At 53.6% G+C, this 10,525-nt stretch overlaps 1 protein-coding gene across 3 annotated transcripts in view; it reads left to right on the top strand.

Moving 5' to 3' along the window:
• Nucleotides 1-674: 674 nt before the first annotated feature.
• GPT2 (glutamic--pyruvic transaminase 2) overlaps nucleotides 675-10,525 on the top strand; it is a 33,373-nt gene continuing 23,522 nt past the window's right edge. For 2 of the 3 annotated variants that reach the window (XR_006816225.1, XM_045987917.1), the window contains exons 1-3: nucleotides 691-889; nucleotides 991-1,261; nucleotides 8,677-8,766. Coding sequence is in view for 2 of the 3 variants with exons in the window: in XM_045987917.1 (XP_045843873.1) it covers nucleotides 1,019-1,261; nucleotides 8,677-8,766 (333 nt within the window). In the remaining variant the exon portion in view is untranslated. Of the gene's footprint in view, nucleotides 890-990; nucleotides 1,262-8,676; nucleotides 8,767-10,525 lie in introns of all 3 variants that reach the window. The other variant, XM_045987918.1, reaches the window with a different exon arrangement.

The raw sequence follows: 10,525 nt of genomic DNA, 5'->3' as shown, positions 1-10,525 counted from the left end.
GCAAGGAAATAAAGAGGTAATGAAGGTAGTGAAGTGCTACAGATGGTGTCAGGAAAAGGCTGACCACCTGGTACCTGCCTGGTGCTGATAACCTTTAATTCTCACAACCACCCTTAGAGGCAAGGGTCAGATCTCCGCTTTGCTGACAAGGAAGCTGACGTTCAGAGGGGTAGAGAGTGGCAGTCAGGTCCCAAACTCCTAAGCTCCACTTCCTACCAGCTCCCGTTGAGCGGCCACTGCCACCTTCGGGCCCTGGATGATGAAACCCCGGGCGAGGACTGCACCATCTCTCAGCCGTCTCCTCGCAGGTGCTCAGTAGTGGGTGGAGGGGGGGGGTCGTGGAGGGAGAGATGCGCTTCCAGACACACTGGAAAAAGCTCAAATTCGTAGGAGGCTGAAAGAACAGCCCCTGGCCCAGCCCCCGTCCAGCTCCCCAGCCCCAGAGCGGGGGACAAAGAGCCCGCCCAGCCCCCGGCAGAGTCTGAAGACCGTTCCCGCCTCCGGCCCGGCCCCCTATCTGGCCAGCGCGGAGCACTATGGGACTTGTAGTTCAACCACTTTCCACATCAGCTCTGGAAGCGGACTGGGGAACTACAAGGCCCAGGAGCCAGTGGGCAAGCCCGGGGCGGACCCGCCGGCTGTGGGTGTGCGAGCGCAGGGGGCCGGGCGGTGCGGGCTCTGGGTGCTGAAATGCGGCTGCGGGCGCCGAAGCCCCGGGCCAGTTTCTGGCGCGCGCGGTAGCTGGGCGCAGCTGGGGTGGCCAAGCGGCGGCAGCAGGCACGTTGCATTCGTGCATTGGGCACAGCTTTTGCAAAACTGCTTTGGCTCTGCGGTAGCGCGGTGAAGGGTTCGAGTCGCCGGGGGATGGGCACCCGGCCCCAGAGCCAAGGTGGCTCCGCTCGCTGAAAGGGCCCTTTGGCTGGGCTTGGGGGTGGGGACACTGGTGCCCGCCTTGGACTGTGCGCGACATGTTTGTTCTTTTTCTTTTAGTGTCAAGGTTCTCCTGGGCGGGCGCGCGATGCAGCGGGCAGCGGCACTGGTCCGGTGGGGCTACTGCCCCCGGACCCGGGGCCCGTGGAGCCGTAGTCAGAGCAGCGCGGCCGCCGAGGCCTCGGCAGTGCTCAAGGTGCGGCCCGAGCGGAGCCGGCGCGAGCGCATCCTTACGCTTGAGTCCATGAACCCGCAGGTGAAGGCTGTGGAGTATGCGGTGCGGGGACCCATCGTGCTCAAGGCCGGCGAGATCGAGCTCGAGCTGCAGCGGGTGAGCGCGGGCGCCTGGGCCCGCGGGGCGGGAGGGCCCAGGGAGGCTAGGGTCGCCGAAACTGTCAGGGGTTGGGGAGAGGGAGAACAGTAGTTGTTCGAGGCCGGGGTCCACCAGCTGGGGCTTCCTCTTACCCCAGTGGCCAGCTCCTTCGTTCAGCCAAGGTTGGCTAAAACAAGAATGCCCTCCTCCTATCCCTTCACCCACTGGTGTCCGGCACCTGGCACAAAGTAAGGCCCTCAGATACGGTTCACTTGTTGAATTGAATTCATCAGTTATAATTGAGCGACCGGTAGTGCCAGGCACTGCACGTTATGTGGCTGCCCTACCGCGGCGGAACCAAGGTCCGTGGGGGGAGGTTAACAACAACCAGTAAAGAAAGACAAGAGAATTTCAAGATAGTGAATAAGTGCTTTGAAGAAAATAAAATGGAGGAATGGTGTAAGGGGGTGCTGGATGGGAGTGTTGGGAAGGATGGCATGTTAGGTAGGAGGAGAGGGAGGAAGGCTCTAAGACTTAGGTTTGTTCTCAAAGCTTTTTTTCTTTCTGAGACCTTTTTGGTCGTTTCTGCCAGTAAGGATTTCATGACAAGAGTGGAGGTGTGGAGGAGGGTCCTGAAGGATTCCTGCCTCACTGAAACCTTGATTGGCCCCACATTTTGGTCTCTGGGGATACACTTCTCCCCAGTGGGTAGTCAAAGTCTTGAGCCTTTGGAGCCTTGGTAGGATGGCCCTGGACTTTCTTTGTCTTGGTGGCTGGCTGGCTGTGATCTTGGCTTTCGTTTGTAGTTGCATGTAAAAGTGACCGCATCCCCAGGAGTGATTTCTCTTCCTACAACCAGGGCGACTGGGTTTATGTAAGAGATACCTTTGTAAGATACCAGTTCTAACCTGAGTGGAATTCAGGAGGCCGAGTCAAGAGAGGCAGTGTAAAAAAAAAAAAAAAAAAAAAAAGCAAACACTGCTAAGATTTCTAAGATCTGATGAAACAGCTGCTTGCTTAAGATAGTTCTAACCCAGAATGCGGGTGGGGGAGGGTTCCTTGATCTTGCGCTCTCAGAGGCTCTAGAACTGGGTGACTCTGGGGTGAGTTGAGCACTTAGTGTCCCATGAATGTATGGGAGGAAGCAGTGGTGGGACGCCCAGTTCTCCTGACTGAAAATAGTGAGCTGAACTAGTCGTCAGAGTCCAGTGTCTCCCTCTGACTCCTTTCACAGCTAAGTTTAAGGTTTGGCCCACAGAAGGCTGGCTCAGCTTCTGTGCTTTCCGGGCCCGAGGTGTGAGGTGGGCCAGGGACAGAAAACACGAGTTTTGCCACTCTGCTCTTTGTGACTGGCCGACTGGAGTTGCCTGTCCTTGAGACAGCAGTTTTCCCTGTTAAAACAAAGCTGAGATTAAATTGTTCGGGTTTATCACTTAAGCTAATTCCTCTGGTTTCAGAGCTGGTAAAGGCTCCAGGGATTCTCTCCACCTTTTGCTAAATAGCAACTTGGGTGTGGGCTCCATGAAGTACAAGGATGATTAGGACAGAAAGGTGTCCGGTCTTTGTCTTCAGGAGGCTGGCTGCCCACCTGTTCTGTGGACCTGAGCCTCTCCCCCACCACTTTTTTTAAAGGACTGGGGGGATTTTTTAGCAGTCAGAGAAGAATGTGAGAGCATTCCAGGTGGGAGCTGTGAGCAAAGTTGGAAGGTTGGGACGTTCTGGCATTTGGGTCAGGGGTTGGTGCTGTTTGAAGAGCGGCGCAATGGCAGGGGGTTACAGGAGATGAATGAGACAGAAAAGGTGGGCTGGAGTCTTAGGTGCTGGGCTCAGGACTTTCTGGTGCAAAGTGGGGGTTTTGGTGTGAAGTGGGGAACCATGAAGGGGTTCCAGTAGGGCATGGTTCCATGATTGAGGTGAACACATTTCTTGATCATTTAAGCTGGAAACACCCTGTGATTTCTGAGAGGGATGATGCACGTTCTCATAGCCTACTCCTAAGTAAGTTGAGTTTTCTGTCCACCTTCTTTCTGGTGCTTTCATTCAAACTTAACGCCGCCTTGTTTTATTCTCACTTTGTCCTAGTCTAGCTGCTAGAGACATAGCTCAGCCAAGCCAGCATAGCCTCCCTTAAACCTTTCATTTGGGGAGATCCCTGTATCTACTTTGCTAGCTTACACAGTGCCCCTTCTGAGAGAGCCATATTTTTCCCAGTCATTTTTTTTTTCGTTTTTTGGCTTGGCTCTGCACAACTTCATTTTTTTTTTTCTACCTCTGTTTCGAAACGCAGTGATCAAAACGGGACTGATGTTATAAAGAGTTTGATTGGGTAGCGATGGGACGGGTAAGGATTTGTAGGGTGACTTGGGATGGTTTCCCTAGTCTATAAAAGGAGAGAGGTGGCTTGGTGGGCCCAGAGATTCCCACCCCCCTAATTCCCTGCCCTGACTTTTGTATCTCTTGTCCATATGAAGGGGTCCTGGCCTTTATGCTACCTTTTGGAATTATTTCAACAGGTGCTCTGCAGACAGTACTCACTGTTTGGCTGGACACGTGGTTCTGGTGTTTGACGTTGAGGTGGCTTGCCCGGCAAGCCCCATCCTCCTTCCGTCTGTGATAGGAGTGGAGAATGCTCAGGAAAGCCTGAGGGAGGGAGGGGAAGTTGGTTAAGTGGATGTGAAAGGGGCCATTCAACTCCAGTCCTGTCTGTGTGCTCTCAGAGAGGCCCTGTTCCTCCCTGACAGCAGCTCCAAGCTCCAAATGGGGAGCAACTGTTAGCTTTTCAGATCCTGGTGTTCACTGGGAGCAGCACTTAAAAATAAGCTGCAATTAGTAGGAGTTTTGAAAAGATCTGTCAGTTCTTCCTCAACCTACTACTTTTTTCCTTTACTGCAGGAGGGGAGGAAGTTGGCACAAGTAGAGACAGGAATGGCTCTACTTCTGTTTGTAAAGTACACAGTTGGGGCGAAACATTCATACATAGAGGGGACAACTGATTGTGACTGTTAAAATCAGTGTGTGCTGCATCTACACTGGGAAAAATGGAAGGTGCAGTATAGCACATGGTTAGAGTTAGCTGAGAGCTAAGAAACCCTGGTTGTGCCAAGCACAGGTGGTGAAATCTCACGGTCATTTTCTTCAACATTCAGATGCTCCTTTAAAACAAATCGGTAGTGCTGGCTTCTGATAGAACAGACCCTCCCCCACCTACCCTGTCCAGGGCACCGTGGACCTACATCCTGGGCTTTGCTTTACATGCCGTGGGCTTCAGAGAAGTCTTTCAGAGCATCTTGGACTCAGTTTCTGCCTCTGCAAAATGGGCCAATTTATTTCCTCTAAAGGCTAGTTTGAGATGAGATCAGCTAGAAGTCAGTTAGAACTCTTAAGAGCTGGGGTGCCTGGGTGGCTCAGTGGGTTAAAGCCTCTGCCTTCGGCTCAGGTCATGATCTCAGGGTCCTGGGATCCAGCCCTGCATCGGGCTCTCTGCTCAGCAGGGAGCCTGTTTCCTCCTCTCTCTCTGCCTGCCTCTCTGCCTACTTGGGATCTCTGTCTGTCAAATAAATAAATAAAATCTAAAAAAAACAAACAAAAAAAACCTCTTAAGAGCCTTTTCCTCAAACTAATGAGGATTGCTTGAGGAGAAACACCAAGGAATGCCCTTTCCTTGCCTTCATGCTGAGCCTGTCTGGGTCTGGGAGTGCGTTCTGTAGTATGTGCTCTGTCTTGCCTGGGCCTTAACCTTGCTGTCATGAATTATTCTATTTGGAGCTCCTCAGCTATCATTCCTGCTTCTTCCCTGTGAGTCTCTGTTTCTCTTGGTGACCCTCCCACAGACCCCCAGAGTTCAGGGTTTCCCATCCCATGTGGACCTTGAGTACACAAGAAAAGAAATGCCCAAGAAAAGAAATGCTCAGTGTTCCCAGACTTCTTGTCAGTGGGCCCTGAATTTGTTGAGCAGTGCAAGGGGCAGGCATGGGAAAGGAACATCAAGGGCTCTGTTCCAGGGAATAACTGTGTCCTACGTGTCATATGAAATGACAGGAGCCATCCCTTGCTTAAGAAAACTGCCTTGTGCCTGTTGGAATCCACTTTCGTCCCATTAAACTTCATAATGATGTTGGGCCTGTGAACTGGGAAGGCCATTGATAGTCTTTTTTCTTCTTGCTAACACCGTCTGAAATAGGTCATCCCTTGAGCCTGAGGGCCTATTCCCATATCCCTACTTAAGCTGAACGGAGGGGAAGGAATTCCTTTGGGTAGGACATTATCTCAACTGCCACCACCCCCCCACCCCCCCAAGCCCAGGGAGGCAGCGCTGGGTGGGCTTTAAGCAAGTGGATTATCTAGATGTGCTCCTGGATACTGTGAGAGGGAACCGGGATGCTATCTGCTGACCTGATGGGCTCCTGGGGGCTGGGCTGAGGCAAGGTCACTATTGAGTGTGCCGACCAGGCCTGGATGAATCACCGTGGGCAGGAGTCAGTCCCTGGCTCCTTGTTATTTCCCATCCCGTGTGGACCTTCAGTGCTTATAAGTAAGAATCTGCCCCAGAACAGTCTCCTTTATACGGGGGCCCTTGGCTGGGCAGGCTGATCTGCTGCCCGTTCAAGGGAGCCAGCTCATCCCCACCCCCACCCCAGCTCATCCATCACGGCAAAATGTCTGGGGTCTGTGGGCACCTACACCCAAGAAAAGAGATGCGCAGTGTTCCCAGGCTTCTTGTCAGCAGGCCCTGAATTGGTTGAGCAGTGCAGGGGGCGGGCATGGGAAAGGAACATCCAGGGCTCTGTTCCAGGCATATTCTCTCCCTGCATGGGGCTGGCTGAGGGCCCACAGCTGTGCGTTGGTTCCTGGCCGTCAACTGTGATGGATTTTATCCCTACCAAAGAATGAGCTGTGCCCATACCATAGAAATTACCTGCGCTCAGCTGGCCAGGCCTAGGGGGCTGTGGCAATTCACCGGCTGACAGAGGGACCTGTGCCAGGAGCTCAGGCCAGTGCCAGTGGGGGTGAGTCAGTCCTACCCCTTTGTACACCGTGGCCTGGCCCCTCCTCCACCCCCCAGCCTCCTGCCTCCTGCCTGTGGGGTGAGCCCTGAGGCCACATGCCTCTCCGTCTGTCTCCAGGGTCCTGCTCTCACCCCTGTCCTAGCCCTGGAGCAGAGGGTCATGCCACCCACAGGCCTTGGCCCTCAGGACACTTAAGCTGGGACCTCTTCTCATACTGACCAGCCCTGAAGAGCTGTGCAGAAGGGACACAGGGATTTAAAAGGCCTCTTCCCCCCATAGACTTTTAGAGACTTACCGAGCCCTGTTTATGAAGGTCCATGGCCAGTTCTGAGACACCCTCCCCAGCGGGCTCTGTCCCCCACCCCATGCCTTCTTGCTCCAGAACAGCCAGATAAATGGAAGGGTCTTAGGGGTGGCAGATGAGGGTCAGGAAAACTTGTTTGCCAGCTACTTTCGTCCCTTAAGGTCACTGTTTTTTACTTAAGGTGTATATTACTGATTTTGAAAAAGCAAAGTTTTCTAAAGGTGATTTAATTCAGACAGTGTGGGAGCTGGAGAAAAGACAAGGGTCAGAACCTTAGAAAACAGGGAGGCAAACCCTAAGAGACACTTAACTCTAGGAAACAAACTGAGGGTTGCTGGAGGGGGATAAGGTAACTGGGAGATGGGCATGAAGGAGAGCATTTGATGGCATGAGCACTGGGTGTTATATGCAACTGATGAATCACTAAATTCTACCCCTGAAACTATAATACACTATATGTCAGCAAAATTGAATTTATTATTTATTTATTTTTAAGATTTTACTTATTTGACAGACAGAGATCACAAGTAGGTGGAGAGGCAGGCAGAGAGAGAGAGAGAGAGGAGGGAAGCAGGTTCCCTGCCGAGCAGAGAGCCCGATGTGGGGCTCGGTCCCAGGACCCTGGGATCATGACCTGAGCTGAAGGCAGAGACTTTAACCCACTGAGCCGCCCAGGCACCCTAAATTAATTTTTTAAAAAGATTTTATTTATTTGATAGATCACAAATAGACAGAGAGGCATGCAGGGAGAGGAGGGATAGCAGGCTCCCTGCTGAGCAGAGAGCCTGATGCTGGACTCGATCCCAAGACCCTGAGATCATGACCTGAGCCGAAGACAGAGGCTCAAGCTACTGAGCCACCCAGGTGCCCCAGCAAAATTGAATTTAAATAAAAACACATAGAATTTGTATTTTTAAAATTTGAATTTAACATGTCCTTGAGGAAAGGGCAGCTGGAGATGGGAAGGTGGCCAGGCTTTCCATCCAGGCCACCCCTTGGTCCTGCCCCCTCCTTGCCCCACAGCTGCCTTCCTCTGCCACGACCCTCCCAACCTCGTCCTTGGTCCGGCTTTGTAAGATGATGATGTTTGTACTCTGCCAAGTGCTTTCGTACTGTTTGTCTCAGATAATCCTGCAGCCACCCTTGGGAGGTCATTGAACTTGCTGCTGATTCTTACGCTTCTAGTGGCAAATTCTGGACTTGGGAGCTCTGTGGAATCCCCATATTTCCAGATCCCCAAACCCTCCGTCCGGAGTGCATTTTCTCATTCTCAGCAGCCGGGAGTTGTTTAGTCACCCCACCCCTGCCCCCCATGACGTTGGGGTTGGCAGGTCTCTGAGTCCCTCCTCTCGGGGACCTCCTTCCTGTGTTGAACACATTGTTTGGGTGGTGACTGAGTGAGTTCTGCAGCCATTCTTTGCATCGTTGGTGCTTTTTTTTTTTTTTTTAGTGAAAACCAGCCCACATTCTTTATTCTGCAAAACCAGGTTGCAAGGGAACAAGCCTAGAGGTCCCTGCTGATTGGGGGGTCTTCTGGAGGGGAGGGTGGCTCTGGCGCCCTGGCCATTTATTTAGGCTGTTGAGATGGAGCCGTGCTTGGGGGCAAGTTGTGGGGGCCTTTCCCTGACGTTTCAGGGCCTCTGCTACTGACCCCTGCCTCCCACCACTTTTGCCCCAAGGTCCTCTTTTTAGGCATCCCTCCCAGGCCAAGTTGGCTGGCAGGCCCTGGACCTGCAGCTGCCTTGGGATGCTTGGTAGCCCAGGAGAACTCCTGCAGCCTTCTTAGAAAGTGGGTGGTGGTGAGCGTAATGGTTGAGAAGAGTGATCTTGGAGTCTGGCTTCAAATCCCACTACTTGTATTTATCAATTACGTGATCTCGGACAAGTTGCTTAGCCTTTTGAAGCCTCATTTTCCTCATTTGTAAAATGAGATTAATACTAGTTCTTCATGGGGTGGTGGTTCAGGTTAAATGGGGCGAGCCGTATCAAGGGCTTGGCACTATGCCTGACACCTGGTAAGGCTCAAAATAGGAGTGTTTATTAATATCCTGTGGGGGCATTGCTTGGCGAATCCAGGATCTCTGAGTCTCCAAGTAACCACCTGTTGCCTTCTCTCTGCTCAGGGTATCAAAAAACCATTCACTGAAGTCATCCGTGCCAACATCGGGGATGCCCAGGCCATGGGCCAGCAGCCAATAACCTTCCTCCGACAGGTAAGCTGGTGCTCGGGAGCAGAGACTGCTGGGAGAGCAGGGAGCTGGAGCCTGGGCGGGCCAGCCAGCTCCTCTCATTCCGGCTTCTTCAACCCTGTCCGGCCCCCTTGGGACACAGCAGGCGCCAGAATCCCACAGGGAGGTGCCATGGAAGTCGCAGCCCCCTCCGGTCTCTGATGTGCCGTGGGCTTCTCCCTCAGTCTCCTCCCCTTCCAAAGTTGTCTAGAATGTCTAGACTCACCTCGGGGTTACTCTTGCGTTTGAGGCTCCCAGGGATACCCTTCCATGGTCTGTGGTCTCGGACACTGAGAGCAGAGCTTGGTTGATAAGCGCGTCAGAGAAGCAGCTTGGAGAGGTGGAGGCCCAGTGGGCTGGGAGGTGATATGTGGGGGTCCAGACACTTTCATCCCAAGTGAGACACCCCGAGTTTGAGCATTGACTCTGCCACTTACCAGCTGGGTGGCTTTGAGTAAGGGCAAGTCTCCAGAGCATTGCCTTGGAGGACAGCTGGGGGCCTCGGTGTGACATTGAGTATGAAGTGCTGACCCCTGGCCCACAGGAGAGTGTGGGGTTGGTGACCACTGTCAGCTGCTGCTCTCCTGCTCGCCTTGCTGATGTGCCCCATCTTGCTCCTGAGGTCTCCAGGAGGTGGGGTTTGGTGTTTCCGTTTGGGCACCAACTGCAAGGATGCTGCCTGGGCCGAAATTGTGGGATTGATGGGCTGGCGGGAGAAAAACGGTGGGAAAATGCCAAGGGCCTCCTGAACAGAGGGAGAGACCAGCGGTGGCGAACGCTGCTCCCTGTGGAGCAAAATGTGATCCTTACGTGGTTAAGGTTTGCAGGCTTGGGCAAGCAGAGCAGCTGAGCCCCGGAGGCCCCTGCCCTTTTCGCCTGCGGCAGGGGCTGGCGTGGCGGGGGTGACCCTGCCCTACTCTCTGGTGGAGGGTGCAGGGACCTGACTTAGCTTGGGGAGTTCACACAGGGTCTGGGGAAGAGAACCGAGGCTGGCATTGAGCCGAGGAACGTCACTGGGGCTCCCCTCCTGTGGCCACTGCTGGTGCGCTCAGGAGCATACCAGCAGCTTGTGAACAGATGGGCCCCAAACTGGGCCCGAAGCTGGGGAAACGGATCAGACCAAACAGAGCAGCTCTGCCGGGGAAGTGGAGGCAGGAGAAGGCTAGAAGGGCCTGAGTGTCCTAGAGTCACACAGCTCTGGAGGAGAGAGCAAAAGCTGTTCCAACACGTGCCTGGGGCTCTGGGCCTGAAGAGGCTCGTGTTGACTCAGCCTTCTCTGGCTGGCTGACTTGTTCCCAAATCCGGTTCTGCCTCTGGCTATGGCAAACCCAGCCTCTCCTACCTGGTGCTGGCGTCCTGCAGCCTTCACACGTCTCTCCTCTTCACAAGTGCCCGTGGGAGGAGGGCAGGCCGGGTCACTGCCCATTGTACAAATGAAGAAGTGAGGCACGAGGAAGCCAACTCCCACCTGAAGTCACCCAGCTGGTGTCAGAGCCCCGAGCCCTGGCGTCCCCTCAGGGCTCTTGGCACAGCTCTTGCGCTGCCAGCTTAGACTTGCCCGGTGAGCTGGGGTTTACCTGCACTTTTGCAAACATTTTCTTGCTTAATCCTCTTAATTTGTGAGGTTAGGGTGATATTTTCTGTTACAGAGATGGGGAAACTGACCCGGCTTTCAGTTCTGGCCAGGAAAGGGGATGATGGTGAGAAAGGGGCAGGGGTTGAGAGTGTGGGGGAGGATACTCAG

This window comes from Meles meles, chromosome 19 (genome assembly GCF_922984935.1).
Source record: "Meles meles chromosome 19, mMelMel3.1 paternal haplotype, whole genome shotgun sequence".
NCBI classification, from domain to species: Eukaryota; Metazoa; Chordata; class Mammalia; order Carnivora; family Mustelidae; genus Meles; species Meles meles.
The sequence above is the reverse complement of the archived record's forward strand: the minus strand, read 5'-3'. Positions and strand labels throughout refer to the sequence as shown.